Genomic DNA, 25,789 nt, shown 5'->3' on the forward strand with positions numbered 1-25,789 from the left:
GCATCATAAAGTGTGGGGACTACTGTGTGCACCATCATACAGTGTGGGAAGCATTGTACTGGGTATTAGACATCATGCTTTCATTATGGAGCTGTAGGAACATCGTATGGTATATAGAAAGCTGTGAGGCATCATATTTCTTATAGCGAGCTGTGGGGTGTCCTACTATTTATTGGGAGCTGTGGGCTCATCATATTGTGTACAGAAGAGCTATGGGCCCATCATATTGTGTACAGAAGAGCTATGGGCCCATCATACTGTGTACAGAAAAGCTATGGGCCCATCATACTGTGTGCAGAAGAGCTATGAGCCCATCATACTGTGTGCAGAAGAGCTATGGGTCCATCATACTGTGTACATAAGAGCTATGGGCCCATCATTCTGTGTGCAGAAGAGCTATGGACCCATCATACTGTGTGCAGAAGAGCTATGGGCCCATCATTCTGTGTGCAGAAGAGCTATGGACCCATCATACTGTGTACAGAAGAGCTATGGGCCCATCATACTGTGTTCAGAAGAGCTATGGGTCCATCATACTGATTGTCCTTACAATCTTCCATCTTTTATATATATATATATATATATATATATATATATATATATATATATATATATATATATATATAAAAATTTTTATACATGTATACTCTGTACAGAAGAGCTATGGGCCCATCATACTGTGTACATAAGAGCTATGGGCCCATCATACTGTGTACATAAGAGCTATGGGCCCATCATACTGTGTACATAAGAGCTATGGGCCCATCATTCTGTGTGCAGAAGAGCTATGAGCCCATCATACTGTGTGCAGAAGAGCTATGGACCCATCATACTGTGTGCAGAAGAGCTATGGGCCCATCATACTGTGTACATAAGAGCTATGGGCCCATCATACTGTGTATAGAAGAGATATGGGTCCATCATACTGATTGTCCTTACAATCTTCCATCTTTTATTATATATATATATATATATATATATATATATATATATATATATATATATATATATATATATATATATATATATATATATATATACACACACACTAGCTGAAGAGCCCGGCGTTGCCTGGGCATAGTAAATATCTGTGGTTAGTTATAGCACGTCACTTCTCTTATTTTCCCATCACGCCTCTCATTTTCCCAATCGCATCTTTAATTTTCCCCCTCACATCTCTCATGTTCTCCCTCACACCTCTCATTTTCTCCCTCACTCCTCTCATTCCCACCTAACACTTGTCATTTCGACCTCACATCTGTCATTTTCCGATCACTACACTATTTTCCCTCACTCCTCTCATTTTGCACTCACACCTTTTCATTTTCACCTCACACCTCTCATTTTCACCTCAGTATATACATGTTTGTCATCTCCCTTATATATAGTATACACCTGTATGTCATCTCCTGTATATAGTATATACCTGCTGTGTGTCATCTCCCCTGTATATAGTATATACCTGCTGTGTGTCATCTCCCCTGTATATAGTATATACCTGTATGTCATCTCCTCCTATATATAGTATATACCTGTATGTCATCTCCTCCTATATATAGTATATACCTGTATGTCATCTCCTTCTATATATAGTATATACCTGTATGTCATCTCCTCCTGTATATAGTATATACCTGTGTGTCATCTCCCCTGTATATAGTATATATCTATGTGTCATCTCCTCCTGTATATGGTATATGCCTGTAGGTCATCTTCTATATATAGCATATACCTGTATGTCATCTCCCCCGGTATATAGTATATACCTGTAGGTAATCTGCTCCTGTATATACCTGTGTGTCATCTCCTCCTGTATATAGTATATACCTGTATGTCATCTCCTCCTGTATATAGTATGTACCTGTATGTCATCTCCTCCTTTATATAGTATATACCTGTGTGTCATCTCTCCTGTATATAGTATATATCTGTGTGTCATCTCCCCTGTATATAGTATATACCTGTGTGATCTCCTGTATTAGACTTCGTTAACACGTTATTTGCTCAGTATTTTTACCTCAGTATTTGTAAGATAAATTGGCAGCCTGATAAATCCCCAGCCAACAGGAAGCCCTCCCCCTGGCAGTATATATTAGCTCACACATACACATAATAGATAGGTCATGTGACTGACAGCTGCCGTACTTCCTATATGGTACATTTGTTGCTCTTGTAGTTTGTCTGCTTATTAAACAGATTTTTATTTTTGAAGGCTAATACCAGACTTGTGTGTGTTTTAGGGCGAGTTTCGTTTGTCAAGTTGTGTGTTGAGTTGTGTGTGGCGACATGCATGTAGCGACTTTTGTGAGATGAGTTTTGTGAGATGAGTTTTGTGTGGCAACATGCGTGTAGCAACTTTTTGTGTGTCGAGTTGCATGTGACAGGTTAGTGTAGCAAGTTGTGTGCAGCAAGTTTTGCGCATGGCGAGTTTTGCGCGTGGTGAGTTTTATGTCTGGTGCCTTTTGAGTATGTGCAAGTTTTGTGTGAGGCAACTTTTGCATGTGTTGCAAATTTTGTGCATGTGGCAATTTTTCCGCATGTGCAAGTTTTGCGTGTGGCGAGTTTTCCATGAGGTGAGTTTTGCACTTGTGGCGAGTTTTGCGTGTAGTGAGTTTTGAGCGGCGACTTTTGTGTTTCGACTTTTATGTGGCGAGGTTGGTGTATGTGTGGTGAAATGTGTGCTGAGGGTGGTATATGTGTTCAAGCACGTGGTGGCGTGTTGCGCATTTTGTGTGTGTGTTCATATCCCCGTGTGTGGTGAGTATCCCATGTCGGGGTCCCACCTTAGCAACTGTACGGTATATACTCTTTGGCGCCATCACTCTCACTCTTTAAGTCCCCCTTATTCACATCTGGCAGCTGTCAATTTGCCTCCAACACTTTTCCTTTCACTTTTTCCCCATTATGTAGATAGGGGCAAAATTGTTTGGTGAATTGGAAAGCCGGAGTTAAAATTTCACCTCACAACATAGCCTATGACGCTCTCAGGGTCCAGACGTGTGACTGTGCAAAATTTTGTTGCTGTAGCTGCGACGCTTCCAACACTTTTCCTTTCACTTTTTTCCCCATTATGTAGATAGGGGCAAAATTGTTTGGTGAATTGGAACGCGCGGGGTTAAAATTTCGCCTCACAATATAGCCTATGATGCTCTCGGGGTCCAGACATGTGACTGTGCAAAATTTTGTGGCTGTAGCTGCGACGGTGCAGATGCCAATCCCGGACATACACACACACATTCAGCTTTATATAGTGTATGTGTATATATATATATTATATATATATATATATATATATATATATATATATATATATATATAAAAATTTTTATACATGTATAGTCTGTACAGAAGAGCTATGGGCCCATCATACTGTGTACATAAGAGCTGTGGGCCCATCATTCTGTGTGCAGAAGAGCTATGGTGTTATGGCTGGCAATCAGGCAACACAGCGTGCAGTAATCAGCGCACATACAGAGATCTGGCAATAACCAAAAACAATAGGACGAGCTCTGAGACGTGGAATCTCTGTAGACTGCAGTACCTGATCTATCCTCACACAACTATAAGCAGCAGTGGATTGCGCCTAACAACTACCTATGCAACTCGGCACTGCCTGAGGAGCTGACTAGCCTGAAGATAGAAATACAAGCCTGACTTACCTCAGAGAAATACATCAAAGGAATAGGCAGCCCCCCACATATAATGACTGTTAGCAAGATGAAAAGACAAACGTAGGAATGAAATAGATTCAGCAAAGTGAGGCCCGATATTCTAGACAGAGCGAGGATAGCAAAGAGAACTATGCAGTCTACAAAAAACCCTAAAACGAAAACCACGCAAAGGGGCAAAAAGACCCACCGTGCCGAACTAACAGCACGGCGGTGCACCCCTCTGCTTCTCAGAGCTTCCAGCAAAAGACAATAGCAAGCTGGACAGAAAAAAACAGAAAACAAACTAGAAGCACTTATCTAGCAGAGCAGCAGGCCCAAGGAAAGATGCAGTAGCTCAGATCCAACACTGGAACATTGACAAGGAGCAAGGAAGACAGACTCAGGTGGAGCTAAATAGCAAGGCAGCCAACGAGCTCACCAAAACACCTGAGGGAGGAAGCCCAGAGACTGCAATACCACTTGTGACCACAGAAGTGAACTCAGCCACAGAATTCACAACAGTACCCCCCCCTTGAGGAGGGGTCACCGAACCCTCACCAGAACCCCCAGGCCGACCAGGATGAGCCACATGAAAGGCACGAACAAGATCTGGGGCATGGACATCAGAGGCAAAAACCCAGGAATTATCTTCCTGAGCATAACCCTTCCATTTGACCAGATACTGGAGTTTCCGTCTAGAGACACGAGAATCCAAAATCTTCTCCACAATATACTCCAATTCCCCCTCCACCAAAACAGGGGCAGGAGGCTCCACAGATGGAACCATAGGTGCCACGTATCTCCTCAACAACGACCTATGGAATACATTATGTATGGAAAAGGAGTCTGGGAGGGTCAGACGAAAAGACACCGGATTGAGAATCTCAGAAATCCTATACGGACCAATAAAACGAGGTTTAAATTTAGGAGAGGAAACCTTCATAGGAATATGACGAGAAGATAACCAAACCAGATCCCCAACACGAAGTCGGGGTCCCACACGGCGTCTGCGATTAGCGAAAAGCTGAGCCTTCTCCTGGGACAAGGTCAAATTGTCCACTACCTGAATCCAGATCTGCTGCAACCTGTCCACCACAGAATCCACACTAGGACAGTCCGAAGACTCAACCTGTCCTGAAGAGAAACGAGGATGGAACCCAGAATTGCAGAAAAATGGAGAGACCAAGGTAGCCGAGCTGGCCCGATTATTAAGGGCGAACTCAGCCAACGGCAAAAATGACACCCAATCATCCTGGTCAGCGGAAACAAAACATCTCAGATATGTTTCCAAGGTCTGATTGGTTCGTTCGGTCTGGCCATTAGTCTGAGGATGGAAGGCCGAGGAGAAAGATAGGTCAATGCCCATCCTACCACAAAAGGCTCGCCAGAACCTCGAGACAAACTGGGAACCTCTGTCAGAAACAATATTCTCAGGAATGCCATGTAAACGAACCACATGCTGGAAGAACAAAGGCACCAAATCAGAGGAGGAAGGCAATTTAACCAAGGGCACCAGATGGACCATTTTAGAAAAGCGATCACAGACCACCCAAATGACCGACATTTTTTGAGAAACGGGAAGGTCAGAAATGAAATCCATCGAAATATGTGTCCAAGGCCTCTTCGGGACCGGCAAGGGCAAAAGCAACCCACTGGCACGTGAACAGCAGGGCTTAGCCCTAGCACAAATTCCACAGGACTGCACAAAAGCACGCACATCCCGTGACAGAGATGGCCACCAGAAGGATCTAGCAACCAACTCCCTGGTACCAAAGATTCCTGGATGACCGGCCAGCACCGAACAATGAAGTTCAGAGATAACTTTACTAGTCCACCTATCAGGGACGAACAGTTTCTCGGCCGGACAACGATCAGGTTTATTAGCCTGAAATTTCTGCAACACTCTCCGCAAATCAGGGGAGATGGCAGACACAATGACTCCTTCCTTGAGGATACTCGCCGGCTCAGATAACCCCGGAGAGTCGGGCACAAAACTCCTAGACAGAGCATCCGCCTTCACATTTTTAGAGCCCGGAAGGTATGAAATCACAAAATCAAAACGAGCAAAAAATAACGACCAACGGGCCTGTCTAGGATTCAAGCGCTTGGCAGACTCAAGATAAGTAAGGTTCTTATGATCAGTCAATACCACCACGCGATGCTTAGCACCCTCAAGCCAATGACGCCACTCCTCGAATGCCCACTTCATGGCCAGCAACTCTCGGTTGCCCACATCATAATTACGCTCAGCAGCAGAAAATTTCCTGGAAAAGAAAGCACATGGTTTGAACACTGAGCAACCAGAACCTCTCTGTGACAAAACCGCCCCTGCACCAATCTCAGAAGCATCAACCTCGACCTGGAACGGAAGAGAAACATCAGGTTGACACAACACGGGCACAGCAAAAACGACGCTTCAACTCCTGAAAAGCTTCCACGGCAGCAGAAGACCAATTAACCAAATCAGCACCCTTCTTGGTCAAATCGGTCAATGGTCTGGCAATGCTAGAAAAATTACAGATGAAGCGACGATAAAAATTAGCAAAGCCCAGGAATTTCTGCAGACTTTTTAGAGATGTCGGCTGAGTCCAATCCTGGATGGCCTGAACCTTAACCGGATCCATCTCGATAGTAGAAGGGGAAAAGATGAACCCCAAAAATGAAACTTTCTGCACACCGAAGAGACACTTTGATCCCTTCACGAACAAGGAATTAGCACGCAGTACCTGGAAAACCATTCTGACTTGCTTCACATGAGACTCCCAATCATCTGAGAAGATCAAAATGTCATCCAAGTAAACAATCAAGAATTTATCCAGATACTCACGGAAAATGTCATGCATAAAAGACTGAAAAACAGATGGAGCATTGGCAAGTCCGAACGGCATCACCAGATACTCAAAATGACCCTCGGGCGTATTAAATGCCGTTTTCCATTCATCTCCCTGCCTGATTCTCACCAGATTATACGCACCACGAAGATCAATCTTAGTAAACCAACTAGCCCCCTTAATCCGAGCAAACAAGTCAGAAATCAATGGCAAGGGATACTGAAACTTAACAGTGATCTTATTAAGAAGGCGGTAATCAATACACGGTCTTAGCGAACCATCCTTCTTGGCTACAAAAAAGAACCCTGCTCCCAATGGTGACGACGATGGGCGAATATGTCCCTTCTCCAGGGACTCCTTCACATAACTGCGCATAGCGGTGTGTTCAGGTACGGACAAATTAAATAAACGACCCTTAGGGAATTTACTACCAGGAATCAAATTGATAGCACAATCACAATTCCTATGCGGAGGTAGGGCATCAGACTTGGACTCTTCAAATACATCCTGAAAGTCCGACAAGAACTCTGGGATGTCAGAAGGAATGGATGACGAAATAGACAAAAATGGAACATCACCATGTACTCCCTGACAACCCCAGCTGGTTACCGACATAGAGTTCCAATCCAATACTGGATTATGGGTTTGTAGCCATGGCAACCCCAACACGACCACATCATGCAAATTATGCAGTACCAGAAAGCGAATAACTTCCTGATGTGCAGGAGCCATGCACATGGTCAGCTGGGCCCAGTACTGAGGCTTATTCTTGGCCAAAGGTGTAGCATCAATTCCTCTCAACGGAATAGGACACCGCAAAGGCTCCAAGAAAAATCCACAACGTTTAGCATAATCCAAATCCATCAGATTCAGGGCAGCGCCTGAATCCACAAACGCCATGACAGAATACGATGACAAAGAGCACATTAAGGTAATGGACAAAAGGAATTTGGACTGTACAGTACCAATAACGGCAGAGCTATCGAACCGCCTAGTGCGTTTAGGACAATTAGAAATAGCATGAGTAGAATCACCACAATAGAAACACAGTCTGTTCAGACGTCTGTGTTCTTGCCGTTCTACTTTAGTCATAGTCCTGTCGCACTGCATAGGCTCAGGTTTACTCTCAGGCAGTACCGCCAGATGGTGCACAGATTTACGCTCGCGCAAGCGACGACCGATCTGAATGGCCAAGGACATAGACTCATTCAAACCAGCAGGCATAGGAAATCCCACCATTACATCCTTAAGAGCTTCAGAGAGACCCTTTCTGAACAAAGCCGCTAGTGCAGATTCATTCCACAGAGTGAGTACTGACCATTTCCTAAATTTCTGACAATATACTTCTACATCATCCTGACCCTGGCATAAAGCCAGCAGATTTTTCTCAGCCTGATCCACTGAATTAGGCTCATCGTAAAGCAATCCGAGCGCCAGGAAAAATGCATCAACATTACTCAATGCAGAATCTCCTGGTGCAAGAGAAAACGCCCAGTCCTGTGGGTCGCCGCGCAAAAAATAAATAATAATCAAAACCTGTTGAATAGGATTACCAGAAGAATGAGGTTTCAAGGCCAAAAATAGCTTACAATTATTTCTGAAGCTCAGGAACTTAGTTCTGTCACCAAAAAACAAATCAGGAATCGGAATTCTTGGTTCTAGCATCGATTTCTGATCAATAGTATCTTGAATCTTTTGTACATTTACAACGAGATTATCCATTGAGGAGCACAGAGCCTGAATATCCATGTCCACAGCTGTGTCCTGAAGCACTCTAATGTCTAGGGGAAAAAAAAGACTGAAGACAGAGCTAAGAAAAAAAAATGATGTCAGGATTTCTTTTTTCCCTCTATTGGGAATCATTGGTGTGGCTCCTTGTACTGTTATGGCTGGCAATCAGGCAACACAGCGTGCAGTAATCAGCGCACATACAGAGATCTGGCAATAACCAAAAACAATAGGACGAGCTCTGAGACGTGGAATCTCTGTAGACTGCAGTACCTGATCTATCCTCACACAACTATAAGCAGCAGTGGATTGCGCCTAACAACTACCTATGCAACTCGGCACTGCCTGAGGAGCTGACTAGCCTGAAGATAGAAATACAAGCCTGACTTACCTCAGAGAAATACCCCAAAGGAATAGGCAGCCCCCCACATATAATGACTGTTAGCAAGATGAAAAGACAAACGTAGGAATGAAATAGATTCAGCAAAGTGAGGCCCGATATTCTAGACAGAGCGAGGATAGCAAAGAGAACTATGCAGTCTACAAAAAACCCTAAAACGAAAACCACGCAAAGGGGCAAAAAGACCCACCGTGCCGAACTAACAGCACGGCGGTGCACCCCTCTGCTTCTCAGAGCTTCCAGCAAAAGACAATAGCAAGCTGGACAGAAAAAAACAGAAAACAAACTAGAAGCACTTATCTAGCAGAGCAGCAGGCCCAAGGAAAGATGCAGTAGCTCAGATCCAACACTGGAACACTGACAAGGAGCAAGGAAGACAGACTCAGGTGGAGCTAAATAGCAAGGCAGCCAACGAGCTCACCAAAACACCTGAGGGAGGAAGCCCAGAGACTGCAATACCACTTGTGACCACAGAAGTGAACTCAGCCACAGAATTCACAACACTATGGGCCCATCATACTGTGTGCAGAAGAGCTATGAGCCCATCATACTGTGCGCAGAAGAGCTATGGGCCCATCATACTGTGCGCAGAAGAGCTATGGGCCCATCATTCTGTGTGCAGAAGAGCTATGGGCCCATCATACTGTGTACAGAAGAGCTATGGGCCCATCATACTGTGTGCAGAAGAGCTATGGGCCCATCATACTGTGCGCAGAAGAGCTATGGGCCCATCATACTGTGCACAGAGGAGCTGAGGGCCCATCATACTGTGTACAGAAGAGCTATGGGCCCATCATACTGTGTACAGAGGAGCTGAGGGCCCATCATACTGTGTACAGAAGAGCTATGGGCCCATCATACTGTGTAGAGAAGAGCTATGGACCCATCATACTGTGTACAGAAGAGCTATGAGGCCATCATACTGTGTACAGAAGAGCTATGAGGCCATCATACTGTGTGCAGAAGAGCTATGGGTCCATCATACTGTGTACAGAAGAGCTATGGGTCCATCATACTGTGTACAGAAGAGCTATGGGCCCATCATACTGTGTACAGAAGAGCTATGAGCCCATCATACTGTGTACAGAAGAGTTATGAGCCCATCATATTGTGTACAGAAGAGCTATGAGGCCATCATACTGTGTACAGAAGAGCTATGAGCCCATCATACTGTGTACAGAAGAGCTATGGGCCCATCATACTGTGTACAGAAGAGCTATGAGCCCATCATACTGTGTACAGAAGAGTTATGAGCCCATCATATTGTGTACAGAAGAGCTATGAGGCCATCATACTGTGTACAGAAGAGCTATGAGCCCATCATACTGTGTACAGAAGAGCTATGGACCCATCATACTGTGTACAGAAGAGCTATGGGCCCATCATACTGTGTACAGAAGAGTTATGGGCCCATCATACTGTGCGCAGAAGAGCTATGGGCCCATCATACTGTGCGCAGAAGAGCTATGGGCCCATCATAGTGTGTATAGGGAGAATTGTACTGTGTATAGGAGAGCTGTACATTCGAGGACTCTGTGAACATTATTCAATATTAAATGATCATTTAAAAGGCATTATTATTTTAGGGGCATATGAGAATTATTACTTTCTTGGGCACAAAATGTTTTCTAGTGTACTTATACAGTGAAATAATATTTTCTCATGTAGCAATTGTACCAATGTTAGACATTATTATATGGGACACTAAGAGGAGGACTGTTTTTGTGCCGCATAGCAGGTGCATTCATAGGGACAACTAAGCAGCAGAAAACATTATATTGGGGGTGTCAATGGGAGGCAGTAGCTTGTGCAGATTGAGAATAGATGGGGACGGTGCTGGAACTGTGAAGTCAAACGTGGCTTTGTTGTAAACTCTGCAGACAAATCGAGGCTGGAAGAACTGGTCATGGTCGTCTGACTTAGATTGAAAAGACTGGAAAAGTGACAAAACCCATAAAAAAAAGAACATAATCTGTGAGTCACTATATACTGGCATTATTATCTACCACTATATGGTCGCCATATGTCAGCAATATCAGAGTTAGTCTTTGTATAGAGATTTTCAGCAATAGCATGCGCCACTATGGTTGTAAACATGGGTACATGGATAAGGACCTACTCAGATGTTTCAACCCCTTAAGCAGAACATCTACTGTAACTACATCTCTGACTCAGGAACTCTGCTGGCAACTTTATCTCTAGGAACGCTCAATGCCTTTGTATCCTCTATTCTTTTTTTTAATTGTTTGTGCAAGGTAATAATCCTTTATCTCTACAAATGTATGCATATATCCACCACAACCCAACCCAAGTCTTCACTAGGACAGAGAGTAGAGGATCTGCTACGATTTTACCACAATTGTATGTAAAACTGGGCTACAAAAACAGTATTAAACAGCGTAACTCATAGATATGAACTTGCGTGTTGTTGTATTAGCAGTATTAGATGGATTGCTATAAGTTCCATTAGTGGTGGCAGCAAAGACGGTGAAGCTGTAATCTGTTCCTGGGGCTAGGCCTGTTACTACTGTGGTACTTGCATTTATACCAGTCTTATTATTAGACCCATATTTCACAGTATACAGTAAGTGTATGAGCTGTTATTAGGGTCAGAGGACGGTGTCCACTTGAGGGTCACAGAAGTGTTTGTTACAGATGCAACCTACAAGTTCGTGACAGAAGAGGACTCTTAGAAGACAGAAATACTAAAAAGTTTTCAGAAAGCACAATACTTTATTAAGATAGCCATGTGTCAGGTTATCTGTCAAAATATTGATTGCTATATGTGTACAGGATTGGAACCATTAACAGCATAGAAATGCATCACCAGAGCCACCAACATTACAGGAATACATCACCAGAACCACCAACCATACAGAAATATAACATGAAAACCACAATTGGTACATAAATACTTAGACATAACCACCAACTGTAATGAAATTAATCACCAAAGCCACTAGAAGTACAGAAATACAACACCAGAACCACTGTTAGTACAGGAGTACATCACCAGAACCACCTTGAGTACATAAATACATCACCAGAACCACCTTGAGTACATAAATAAATCACCAGAACCATGATTAGTACAGTAATGCACATCACCAGAACCACGATTAGTACAGTAATGCACATCACCAGAGCCACGATTAGTACAGTAATGCACATCACCAGAGCCACGATTAGTACAGTAATACATCACCAGAGCCACGATTAGTACAGTAATACATCACCAGAGCCACGATTAGTACAGTAATATATCACCAGAACCACGATTAGTACAGTAATATATCACCAGAACCACGATTAGTACAGTAATATATCACCAGAACCACGATTAGTACAGTAATATATCACCAGAACCACGATTAGTACAGTAATACATCACCAGAACCACGATTAGTACAGTAATACATCACGAGAACAGTACAAAAATACATCACAACTACCAAATGTACAGAAACATAGAACTACCATCAGAATATGAATTAATCACCAGAACTCCGGTGAGCACAGAAATACATCACCAGAACCAGTTGCAAAAATTGCATAAAAATGTTGGCATACTTAAAAAAACACCAGGGGAAGTGGAGCAAAGTTGTGCCAAATACTTCTTTTGTGATTTCTGCTATATGCAGCGATGCTGTCGCATCACTGTCTATAGCACAAACGATTGGACGATTGCATGTTCAAGTCCCCTAAGGGGGCCAACAATAATTGCAAAAAGTTAAAAAAAAAATTTTTTTTTAAAGAAATCTGGAAGAAATATATATATAAAAAAAATCACCTTTCCCCCTATTGAAAATAAAGATATAAATCTTTTTAAAAAAAAAAAACACACATATGCGGTACTTAATTAAAATTAAGATCCACAATTCCACAAAAAAGGCTGTCACAAAGGATCAAAAAGTCAAATCTATTCTAAAATGGTACAAATAAAAACCTTGCCTCGCCCCCCAGAACATATGCCAGAACACATCTCCATTGTCAGAAAAACAAAAATGTTACGGATCTTGGAAAACGGTAACACAAGTCAAAAACAACATTTTTTGCAAAATTCTGATTTTTTTTTCACCACTAAAATAATGAAAAAAATTGGAAATGTTGACTATCACTGTAATCATATTGATGAGGAGATTAATACTGCATGTACATTTTAACTGCAAAAATGTACACTGTAAAAACGATTCCCAAAAAAACAATGTCAGTCAATGTTTTATTTTCACCCTTTTACCACACACGGAATTCTTTTCCCATTTTCCAGTACACTATGTGTTAAAATTAATAGTGTCCTTCCAAAGTACCAACTCGTCCTGCAAGAAGAGAAGCCATTATATGTCAATATGGGCAGAAAAATAAAAGTTATGGCTCTGGGAAGAAGAGGAGGAAAAAAACGCAAATGCAAAAATTGAAATTGGCCGCCGAATGAAGGGGTCGAAAGGACTGTCAGCGAAGAAAGACTGTTCAAACCAAGTACAGGCGCTCAGTGAAAACATCCTCTACATAAAAATTCAAAGAAAAAACACAAGAAAGTGCTAAAAAAAACCTTAAATCCTAATTCAATACTTACTGCCTTTGCGCCTCTATTTTTTCCAGCCTTTTGTATTTTGTACCTTTTCTATTTGCTCCTTTAAAGGGAACCTGTCACCTGAATTTGGTGGGCCCGGTTTTCGGTCATATGGGCGGGGTTTTCGGGTGTTTGATTCACCCTTTCGTTACCCGCTGGCTGCATGCTGGCCGCAATATTGGATTGAAGTTCATTCTCTGTCCTCCATAGTACACGCCTGCGCAAGGCAAACTTGCCTTGCGCACGCGCAGTATGCTTTGCCCAACTGCGGGCAAAGCCGAAAAGCATTAGTGTGCATGCGCCGGCGCATTATTTGCTGTGTTCCGGGACATAGTGCGCAGGCGCATGCGCACTAATGCTTTTCAGCTTTGCCCGCAGTTGGGCAAAGCATACTGCACATGCGCAAGGCAAGATTGCCTTGCGCAGGCATGTACTATGGAGGACAGAGAATGAACTTCAATCCAATACTGCGGCCAGCATGCAGCCAGCCGGTAAGGAAAGGGTGAATCAAACACCCGAAAACCCCGCCCATATGACCGAAAACCGGTCACACCAAATTCAGGTGACAGGTTCCCTTTAAGCGTATTTTATGGGTGCTAACCATTTGTTTCTTTTTGCTTTGTGCACGGAGTTTAGCGATTCCAGTTGTCATTAGCTACTTCACCAATTGCAACTTTTTAAAAAGTCTCAAAATATGGCACAACTTCAGTCTGCAGAGATTTTTTTTGCACATCATTCAAAAAGTCGCATCCTTTTGCTCAAAAAGTCAATAAAATAGTTAATGAGAAAGAAGCCCATCTTAAAATTGAAGCTAGAAAAACAGTATAACACATAGACATGAACTTACGTGTTGTTGTGTTGGCAGCAGTAGATGGTTTGCTGGTAATTCCATTAATGGTGACGGCATAGACGGTGAAGCTGTAATCTGTTCCCGGGGATAGGCCGGTTATCCATGTGGAGCTTGTCGTTATATCAGTCTTATTACTAGACCCATATTTCACAGTATAGGTGTATGAGCTATTATTCGGGTCAGAGGACGGTGTCCACGTGAGGTTCACGGATGTGTCTGATACAGCCGTTATCTGTACGTTTGTGACAGTGGAGGGCACTTGGAAAATAAATGCCAAAAATTGTAAATTACGAGCCCTTTTCTATTTAGTATGTAGTAGTGCCAATAAAAATAATTATCTACAGAATACCATCTGCAGAATAAATCTCTCAGTAAGTATTTTATACTTATTATTATTATAATTATGCTTATTATATATTATTATATGCTGTTTGGATTTGGCATGCCACAGTTCTTAATTTTTTATTTAATATTCATAACAAATATAGATGTAGTAACTCTTAACTTTTGAGATGGCACAATACTTTATTAAAGTAAACATGTTTTGGGTTATCTGCCAAGTTATGGATTGCTACATGTGTACAGGATTAGAACCATTAACAGCACAGAAATGCATATCCAGAACCACCATTAGTACATGAATACATCACCAGAACCTCCACCCATATTGAAATATAACATCAAAATGACAATTAGTACCAGAAATTCATCACTAGAACTAGCATCAGCATTTTAATATATCACCTGAACCACCATTAGTAGATAAATACATCACCATAAACAAAATAGTACATGAGCACATTACCAGAACACCATTAGTACATGAATACAACACCAGAACCACCAATAGTACAGAAATACAACATAACTAAAGGTTTGCTCAATTTTGTCATTTTGTAAGAAGTTGCAACTGATGAATCAGGCGAAAACATCGGGAATTCCTAAATTCCACTCACAAATTGAAAAAACAAACAAAAGAAAAACTGGTGAGAACATATAAACTAGACAAAGATAGAATAAAATAGGCACAAATACAATTACTAATTAGTTGCTTTTTTCTTTCATTTTGCACCTTTATTTGTTTACACTCAATTATTCTATTTTCCACTTTTTTAAGTCTATTTTATGTGTGCCCACCTGTGTTTTTTTATTTTTTGCTTTTTGGGCAGAATTTAGCGATTCCAGATGTTCTTGGCCGAACAATTGCAACTTTTTTTTTAAAGAAAGTCTCAAAATTTGGCACAGTTTCACTCCAGTAATTTTCATTTTGTAACGTATATGTAGTTTCTATGTCAAACAAGCATTTCTATGTCTGAATGGTTGGGGGCATCAGCTATATCTCTAGGAACATTAGCTCTGTACATTTTATTCTCCTTTTTCTTGCTTGTGCATGGTAATAATCAGTAATCTTTACAAATAGATCTACAGTATTTCTACAGCACAACCCAAGTTGTGTCTAAGTTACTTCCGTGAAACAGACAGATGAGGGGATTTGCCACAGTTTTACTATAATTGCAGTGCAGACCCTAAAAACGCAGTGTAGGACATGAACTTACATGTTGTTGTGTTGGCAGCAGTAGATGGTTTGCTAGAGGCTCCATTACTGGTGACGGCATAGACGGTGAAGCTGTAAACTGTTCCCGGGGATAGGCCGGTTATCCCTACGGTGCTTGCCGTTATATCAGCCTTATTACTAGACCCATATTTCACAGTATAGGTGTATGAGCTATTATTAGGGTCAGAGGACGGTGTCCATGTGAGGTTCACGGATGTGTCTGATACAGCTGTTATCTGTACGTTCGTGACAATGGAGGGCACTTTGAAAATAAATACCAAAAATTATAAATTGTGACCCCTTTTTTATTTGCCGTAAGTTTCAGTAAAAGGATTTTTTTCTCAAAAGGTGTAAATGTAAAAGTTTGAACACAATGACACATTCTATCCAAAATTAAAATGAACATAATACGTACATTATGGCACCTTTTGGGGGAATTACCGTAACAATGATTTACAGAGATAAAACATTTTGCCATTTTTTCAATAGGTAAAATAATGGGCAGTCACGTACAAGAAACCAATGGCTGCAAGCACAAGCTAATACATGTAGCTGTGCCACAATAAATATTCACTTGCCAAATGCCAGCCCAGAACTTCTCCATTCTGTATACACAGTCATCATGGCCGAAAGTGTTGGCACTCTTGAAATTGTTACAGAAAATGAAGTATTTCTCCCATAAAATTATTGCAATTACATGTTTTGTTATACACATGTTTATTTCCTTTGTCTGTATTGGAACAACACAAAGAAAACAGGGAAAAAAGGCAAATGGGCTGCACAACATTGTTGGCATCTTTCCAAAGTTTTGGATAAACAACTTTGTTTCAACGATGTGATGTTCGTTCAAACTCACCTGTGGCAAGTAACAGGTGTGGGAAATATGAAAATCATGCCTGAAACCAGATAAAAAGGGGGGAAGTTGACTCAATCTTTGCATTCTGTGTCTGTGTGTGCCACACTAAGCACGGAGAACAGAAACAGGAGAAGAGAACTGTCAGAGGACTTAGAAATCAAAACTGTTGAACAATATCAACAATCTCAATGTTACAAATCCATCTCCAGAGCTCTTGATGTTCCCTTTTCTATGGTGCTCAACATAATCAAGAGTTTTACAACCCATGCCAGTGTAGTTAATCTTCTTGGATGTGAATGAAAGTAAAACTAATGAAAGGTTGCAATGCAGGATAGTACAGATAGTGGATAAGCAGCACCAATCAAGTTCCAAAGAAATTCAACCTGTCCTGCAGGCTCAGGGTGCATCAGTGTCAGCGCAAAGTATCTGTCAACATTTGAATTACATGAAACACTATGGGAAGAGACCCATGAGGACACCACTGATGACACAGACAAAAAACAAAGCTAGCTTGCAGTTTTCCAAAATGTGCGTGAGTAATCCAAAATCCTTCTGTGAAAGCATCTTGTGGACAGATGAGACCAAGATAGAGCTTTTTGGTAAAGCACATTATTCTACTGTTTACCAAAAATGGACTGAGGCCTATATAGAAAAGAACACAGTACCTACAGTCAACCATGGGGAGGTTCAAAGATGTTTCGTGATTATTTTGCTGCCTCTGGCACTGGTCGCCTTTACTATGTGCAAGGTATCATGAAATCTTAAGATTACTAAATGATTTTGGGTCACAATATAGTGCCCGGTGTCAGAAAACTGGGTTTGCGTCCTAGGTCATTTGTTTTCCAGCAGAACAATGACCCGAAACATAATTCAAAAAGCACCCAGAAATGGATGGGAAAAAAGCGCTGGAGAGTTCTGAAGTGGCCAGCTAAGTGGCCATGAGTCTGGATCTAAATCCATTGAACACTTGTGGAGAGATCTTAAAATTGCTGTTGGGAGAAGGTGAAATATGAGAGACCTGGAGCAGTTTGCAAAAGAAGAGTGCTCCAAAATTCCAGCTGAGAGGTGTAAGAAGCTTGTTGATTGTTATAGGACGTGACTGCAGTTATTTATTCCAAAGGGTGTGCAACCAAATATTAAGTTGAAGGTGCCAACAACTTTCTTAGGCCCATTTTGGGTTTTTGACTCTTATTCTCATTTTTTTTTAAGTTTTCCCAATACACAAACATATGTATAACAAAACTTGTGCTTGCAAAAGTTTTCTGGGAGAAATCATTTATTTTGTGGAACAATTTGAAGGGTGCCAATATTTTTGTCCATAACTGTGTGTGTATAATATATACAGTATATACATACACACTAAACTGAAAGTTTGTGGATCGTTCATAATTTTCCATGTATTTTGCCTAAAACTACATCAGATGTTCACTCAAGTCCTAGAAGTAGATAAAGAAAACCAAAATCTAATAAAATAAAAAATATTAGACTTTTTATATTTATTTTTTTAAAAAGGAAAATGATCCAATATCACATGATTGTGAGTGACAAAAGTATGTGAACCCTTGCTCATGTGATATCCTCATTGAGCAATAAATGCATGCAAACATTTTCAGTGATTGTTGATTAGGCCAGGACATCAACTTGGAGGAGTTTTAGCCAATTCCTTCCTACTGAACCACCTCAATTGTTATGTTACTGGGTTTTCTCCCATGAACTACTTGCATCAGGTCCTTCCACAATATTTCTGTATGATTTAAGGTCAGAACTTTGATTTTGCCATATCAAAAGATTAGCTTTCTTCTTCTTCTTCTTCTTCTTTAACCTTTTCTTTTGTAGAACATATTGTGTGCTTTGAGTCATTGTCTTGCTGTGTAACCTACCTCTTCTTACTATTCAGCTCATGAACAAGTATCCATTCCTGATATTTTCCTTTACAATTTTCTGGTATAATTCACAATTTATTGTTTCATCAACGAGGGTCCAGATACAGAAAAACAGGACCAAACTATGATACTATCACCACCATATTTCATACATGGTATAAGTTTGTAATGCTGTAAAACAGCATTACATTGGTTTCATCCATCTTAAAAAAAAACGTTCGAATAGTCTACTGGCTTGTCCAGGAGATCTTTAGTAAACTGCGGACAGGCAACAATGTTCTTTTTGGAGAGCAGTGGCTTTCTCCTTGAAATTCTGCCATGGACACCAATGATGTTTATAGTCTTCCTGATGATGGACTCATGAACATTAACACTAGCTAATTTGGGAGAGGCCTTTAGTTGCTTAGAGGTTACCTTGGTTTCCTTACTTTTGCAGTGATCTATGTTGGTAGACTATTCATATGGTGGGTAAAAATGGTTTTTAATTTCATCCATTTGAACATAATCTGACTATACATTGGTAGAAGCCAAACTATTTAGAGAGGATTTTAAAATCTTTTTCCAGTCAACAGTTTTTCTCAGTTTCTCAGAAATCTTTTCACTCTCACAAACATGTGTTGTGCAGGTCAATTTTTCATATTTCCCTATTCTTTAAATAAATCAGGTCACTCACTCATACCTCATTGTCAACCAATTGATTGAAAACACCTGACTTTAAAACACGCCTTCAAATTATTCGCTAGTTCTGAAGGTTCATATACTTATACCAATGACATACATTTGTAAGAAAAAGTGTTTTCCCCTTCCTGATTTCCTATTCATTTGCATGTTTGTCACACTCAATATTAATATTAGACAAAGATAACACAAGTAAACACAAAATGCAGTTTATAAATGAAGGTCTTTATTATTAAGGGAAAAAGAAATCCAAACTTACAGGGCCCTGTGTGAAAAAGTGATTAACTTCTAAACCTAATAACTGGTTGGGCCACTCTTAGCAGCAACAACTGCTATCAAGCATTTACCTGGCAATGAGTCTTATACAACGCTGTAGAGGAATTTTGGCCCGCTCACCTTTGCAGAATTGCTGCAAATCAGCCACATTGGAGGGTTTCCAAGCATGAACAGCCTTTTTAAAGGTCCTGCCACAGAATCTCAGTCAGATTAAGATCAGGACTTTGACTACGCCACTTGAAAGTATTAATTTTATTTCTTGAAACCATTCACAGGTGGACTTGCTGGTGTGTTTTGGATAACTGTCCTTCTGCATAACCCAAATGCCCTTCCGTTTGAGACCACAAACAGATGGCAGGACATTCTACTTTAGGATTTCTTGGTAGACAGCAGAACTCATGTTTCCATTTACCACAGCATTGTCTTCCAGGTCCTGAATCAGCAAAACAGCCCCAGACCATCAAACTATCACCACCATATTTTACTGTTGGTATGATGTTCCTTTTCTGAAATGCTGTATTACTTCTACGCCAGAAGTAATGGGATATACACTTACCAAAAAGTTTAACTTTTGCATCGTTAGTCCACAGAGTATTCTCCCAAAAGTCCTGGGGATCATCAAGATGTTTTCTGACAAAACTGAGATGAGCCTTTATGTTCTTATTACTCAGCAATGGTTTTCATCTTGGAACTCTGCCATGCAGGGCATATTTGTCCAGTCTCGTTCTTATGGTGAATCATGAACCCTGACTAACTGAGGCAAGTGAGACCTGCAGTTCTTTGAATGTTGCTGTGGCATCTTTTGTGACCTCTTGGATGAGTCTTCGCTGTGCTCTTGGTGCAATTTTTGAATGCAGACCCCTCCCGGGAAGGTTCACCACTGTTCCACGCTTTTGCCATTTGTGGATAATTGCTCTCACTCTGATTCGCCGGAGTTCCATAGATTTATAAATGGCTCTAGAACTTTTTTCAGACTGATATATCTCAATTACTTTGTTTCTCATATGTTCCAGAATTTCTTTAGATTACAACATGATGTCTAGCTTTTGAGCAACTTTTGGTCTCCTGCACTTTGTCAGGCAGGTCCTATTTAAGTGATTTCTTGATTGAGAATGGGTGTGGCAGTAATCCGCCGTGGATGTGGCTAGGGAATTTGAACTCAGCTTCCCAAAGATGTGATAAACCACAGTGAATTTATGTTGTAAGGTGAGGCGTGGGCAATCTATGTTTTACACAGGCCTATACAGGTTTGGATTTCTTTTTCCTTTAATTATAAAAGACCTTCATATGAAAACTGAAATTTATGTTTGCTTGTGTTATCTTTATCTAATATTTAAATTTGGCTGATGATCAGAAAGTGTGACAAACATACAAAATAATAGGAAATCAGGAAGGGGCAAACACTTTCACAGAACTGTGTGTGATATTGGACCATTTTCCTCATTTAAACAATAACAGTTTAATATACTGTACATTTTTATTCATTTGTTTGATTTGTACGCTTTAGGACTTTTGTGAAAACTTTATGCCATTTTAGGTCAAATTAATTAAACAATGTGGAGAATTCGGGAGGGTTAAACTATACTGTTCAGCGCAACAGCTGCTACCATCCCTCTGAGAATGGATGATCAGTGGGGTTGTCTAATGTTGGACCCCGAGGGTTGACCCCACTATTCTGATATTGTTGACCTATCTTTGGCATAGGTCATCAGTTTAAAAGTAGAGGAGCAATCCTTTAAGTAAAGTGTGCTACAGGGCCCTGATAGGAAGAACATTGTAGTGTAGAGAGAAATCTGGAGATTGGCTCTGGACTGCTGTACTGCTAGAGCACAGGGTGCACAAACTTTTAAAGTCCAAAAACAACATTGTTATATTAAACCACATCCAGGGGTTACAATAAATTGAAAGGGTAATACCGTCTGAGAAATGTATGACATATCAAAGGTATGTGCAAAAATTACAGTACAGGCTCTTCTTCAATGACTCCTACAGTACAGGTTCTACATCCAGGACTCCTACAGTACAGGTTCTACTTCCAGGACTCCTGCAGTACAGGTTCTACTTCCAGGACTCCTGCAGTACAGGTTCTACTTCCAGGACTCCTGCAGTACAGGTTCTACTTCCAGGACTCCTACAGTACAGGTTCTACTTCCAGGACTCTTACAGTACAGGTTCTACATCCAGGACTCCTACAGTACAGGTTCTACTTCCAGGACTCATACAGTACAGGTTCTACTTCCAGGACTCATACAGTACAGGTTCTACTTCCAGGGCTCCTACACTAGTACAGGTTCTACTTCCAGGACTCCTGCAGTACAGGTTCTACTTCCAGGACTCCTGCAGTACAGGTTCTACTTCCAGGACTCCTACAGTACAGGTTCTACTTGCAGGGCTCCTACACTAGTACAGGTTCTACATCCAGGACTCCTGCAGTACAGGTTCTACTTCCAGGACTCCTGCAGTACAGGTTCTACTTCCAGGCCTCCTACACTAGTACAGGTTCTACATCCAGGACTCCTGCAGTACAGGTTCTACTTCCAGGACTCCTACAGTACAGGTTCTACTTCCAGGCCTCCTACACTAGTACAGGTTCTACATCCAGGACTCCTGCAGTACAGGTTCTACTTCCAGGACTCCTGCAGTACAGGTTCTACTTCCAGGACTCCTACAGTACAGGTTCTACTTCCAGGATTCCTACAGTACAGGTTCTACTTCCAGGACTCCTACAGTACAGATTCTACTTCCAGGGCTCCTACTTTCCCCAATTAGCACTCTATTAATATGTTCACACATAGGGTTTTATTTTAAGAGGTTTTAGAGTATGATCACATACAGTTTTTTTTATTTGGATGTCGCAGATTCTCATTTGAAGACACTTCTTATTAATTTAATTTGTGAACATGCCTTTAATGTCCAAGAGGAAACGAGGCAATTCTTGAGGAACTTTTACGCAGTGTCATTTTCATGTCAAACAAGCACTTCTGTGCCTACATGGTTGGGAGCTTCTAGCTTTGTCTCTAGGAGCATTTAAAGCTTTGTATCTTTTATTCTCCTTTTCCTTGTTTGTGCACAGTAACAATGATTAATCTCTACAAATTGATCCATATTTCCAATACAACCCAACCTAAGTCTTCCAAAGAACCAATGGATGAGGGAATTCGATACGGTTTTACCATAATTACAGATTAAACCTTCAAAATTGCAGCTAGAAAAACAATATAACACATAGATATGAACTTACGTGTTGTTGTGTTGGCAGCAGTAGATGGTTTGCTGGTAATTCCATTACTGGTGACGGCATAGACGGTGAAGCTGTAATCTGTTCCCGGGAATAGGCCGGTTATCCCTACGGTGCTTGCCTTTATATCAGTCTTATTATTAGACCCATATTTCACAGTATAGGTGTATGAGCTATTATTCTGGTCAGAGGACGGTGTCCATGTGAGGTTCACGGATGTGTCCGACACAATTGTTATCTGTACGTTTGTGACAGTGGAGGGCACTTGGAAGATAAATACCAAAAATTGTAAATTACGAGCCCCCTTTTTTTTCTCTTTGCAGAAAGTTTCAGTAGAAAAATCAATTTATCATAATCTTAGGTGTAAATTTAAAACGTTTGATACAATGACTCTTGAAAACTTTATGAAACTATACATCAAAGGCTTTTCATCAGTTTTTTGGCGTAAAGCAGACATAAAAAAATGGCACATTTTTTGGAGATTGCAAAAAAATGTGCAAATTTTGGCATTTTCACACCAGTCCTGGTGCACAACATTTGTAGATGTGCCCGATTTACTTAGTGGCGTGCACATACACACAATGGCGCTTGAAAGCTTGTAAGCCCTCCAGAATTTTCCATATTTCTACAGGTAAGATATACATCTTCAGACCGTGTTAGCCAGTGGATACAAAAATATTTAAAATTGAATTTCTACTTAAATTTGCTGTAATTGCTACTGTATTTTTCAGACTATAAGACGCACCTTTTCTCCAAATACATTGTGAGGAAAATGGGGGGTGCGTCTTATAGTTCGAATGCAGGCTTACCGGTTGGTTGCAGCAGTGGTGTAGCGGTGGCAGAGGTGCGGGGATTCTGAGGCGCAGTGAGCGGTATGGCGTGCACCTGATCAGGGCCCCTTCCACAGGTGAGGTGATGCCACGGCCCGGTTTCCAAGGCGTGCAGCAGAGCCGGGTGAATCATGGCTTTCTCTGTACCTGCAGCCATCTTACTGAGGCCGCGCGTGCGCAGATTGAGTTTTCTGCTTCCTGGGGATTCAGAAAAATGGCTGCAGGAGGCCATGCGTGCGCAGATTGAGATCGCGGTGGCCATTTTCCTGAAGCCGAGGTTCGCAGATTGAGATCTCGGCTTCAGGAAAATGGCCACTGCGATCTCCATCTGCACACACACTGCTTCCCATGGCCATTTTTCTGAAGCCAAGGGAAGCAGAGCACTCAGTCTGCACACACGCGGCCTCAGGAAGATGGCCAATGCCACCGAGAAATCGGTGATTAACCTGGCTCTGCTGCTCGCCTTGGATACCGGGCCGCAGTCACCTCACCTGAGGAGGTGACCGCATCTCTGCCGCCGCCAAACTACTGCCGCAACCCCCACGATGGACACCAGGTCACGGCATCGCCCACCTAAGCAGGAAAGGACCCTGCTCAGGTTCACGCCGTACCGCCCACCACGCCTCAGCATCACCGCACCTCTGCTGCCACCATGCCTCCTGTGACCCTTCTCTGTCACCGCCAGCCCTCAGGTAAGATACCTTAAATTCAATAAGACGGACCCCCATCTTATAAAAATCTTTTTTTCTGCAATTTTCAAATTTGGGGTGCATCTTATGGTCCAGTGCCTCATAGTCCGAAAAATACGGGTACATCAGATTTTCACACAAGTCCAGACAAAGAGAACCACACAAAACAAATGTAAAAATATTAGACTGTTATTTTTCAAATTAGGAAAATGATCTAATACTATATGTCTGAGTGGCAAAATTCTGTGAACCTTTAAGGTTACCTTAAAATTTGAAGGTGGAATTAGACTCAATAGTGATTGGACAGCTTTTTAAAAAAAATTATTTAAGTAACCGAGTTCTTTCAACTTCTGTGCTGCACAACGCTTTTATGGAAGCGTATAATAGAATGAACAAAGATAATTTCAGAAGTTGTCAAAATAAAAAAAATGGTTTATGCTCATCAAGCTGGAAAAGGTTAGAAAATCATTTGTACACAATGCACAGTGTGATTGTGTATGAATGGAGGATATTCAAGACCATTTTTACCCACCTTAAGAGTGGTCAAAATATTCACTCCAAGAACAAGGCTTATAATATTCTGCAAGTCACAAAGGAACCCAAGGTAACCTTTAAGCAACTAAAGGCCTCTCTCTTTGGAGAAAGAAAAAACAATGCATTTCAATAAAAAACCTCATGCCATGCATGAAACAGGGTGGTAGTGTAATGGTTTGGTCTTGTTTTGCTGCATCTATAGCGAAACTGCTTGTCATCATTGATGTAACAGTGAATTCAGAATTTTAAGAGCAAATTCTAAAAAGGCAAATGATATGTCATTTGTCTATGAGAGGAATGTTGTGTAAGGAGTGGACCTGAAGAAATCAGTACATGGGAGAAAACACACCAACATTACAGAGTTGAAGCTGTTTTACATGGAAGAATAAGCTAAAATTCCTCCAAGCTGATGTGCAGGACTAATAATCAATTACTGGAAACATAAGGTTCACATATTTTTTCCACTCACAGGTGTGATATTGGATTTCCTCATTTAATAAAAACGAATATTTTTTTTATTAATTTGTCTGATTTTATTCTCTTCAACTACTTTTAGGACTTTTGTGAAAATCTAAAAGTAAATTTAGGTAAAATTTATGCAGAAATGTGGAGAATTCTAAAGGGTTCACATCTTTTCAAGCACCACTGTGTGAATATCTACAGTATCTATAGATATTTACACCAAAGGATTTATCCTTGAACTGTGGTATTTATTGAACCAGGGAATTACAGTCTCACCTGTTCTAAGATGGTCTGGAGTACAAAAAGAGGGATGGACTGCTATTTGTGGTCGGAAGATGTGGACAAAATAGTCAAAGAGTTTTAACTCCTTTTATATTGGCGACATATTCTTTTCATTGGAATAAAGGGAAGATCTGCAGCACCCGGCAGCGGGCACTACACAGTTGACATTGCTAACATTTCATCACAACCAGCACCGAGAACAGCTAAATGGTGATGGTGCGGAGTGTTGGACATGGAGTGTTGGCCTATCTTTGGGATAGGTCACTAATGTAAAAGTAGAAGACCTACGCTTTAACCCCTTCATGCAATATCATGTACATGTACGTGTCTGCAGTGGTGTACTCAGGAACTGAGCTCTCTCCACACATCGCAGAGAGCGATAGCTCTGATCTGTCTCTAGGTTTCATTTAGACTTCAGTGTTTTTGCATACACGTCAATATTGGTCCAAGTTTCATGCGTTTTTGATCAGTGTCATC

General features: G+C 41.2%; 1 protein-coding gene across 3 annotated transcripts in view; it reads right to left on the reverse strand.

Moving 5' to 3' along the window:
* Positions 1-25,789, reverse strand: part of PTPRH (protein tyrosine phosphatase receptor type H) — a 167,415-nt gene that overhangs the window by 35,900 nt on the left and 105,726 nt on the right. Inside the window, exons 6-8 of one of the 3 annotated variants that reach the window (XM_069740841.1) lie at positions 22,519-22,779; positions 15,586-15,846; positions 14,027-14,287 (exon numbers count right to left, since the gene is read on the reverse strand). The exons of 1 other annotated variant lie outside the window; for it this stretch is intronic. In XM_069740841.1, coding sequence (XP_069596942.1) covers positions 14,027-14,287; positions 15,586-15,846; positions 22,519-22,779 — 783 coding nt within the window. The remainder of the gene's footprint in view (positions 1-14,026; positions 14,288-15,585; positions 15,847-22,518; positions 22,780-25,789) is intronic. One more of the 3 variants, XM_069740842.1, reaches the window with a different exon arrangement.

This window comes from Ranitomeya imitator, chromosome 10 (assembly GCF_032444005.1).
Source record: "Ranitomeya imitator isolate aRanImi1 chromosome 10, aRanImi1.pri, whole genome shotgun sequence".
NCBI lineage: Eukaryota > Metazoa > Chordata > Amphibia > Anura > Dendrobatidae > Ranitomeya > Ranitomeya imitator.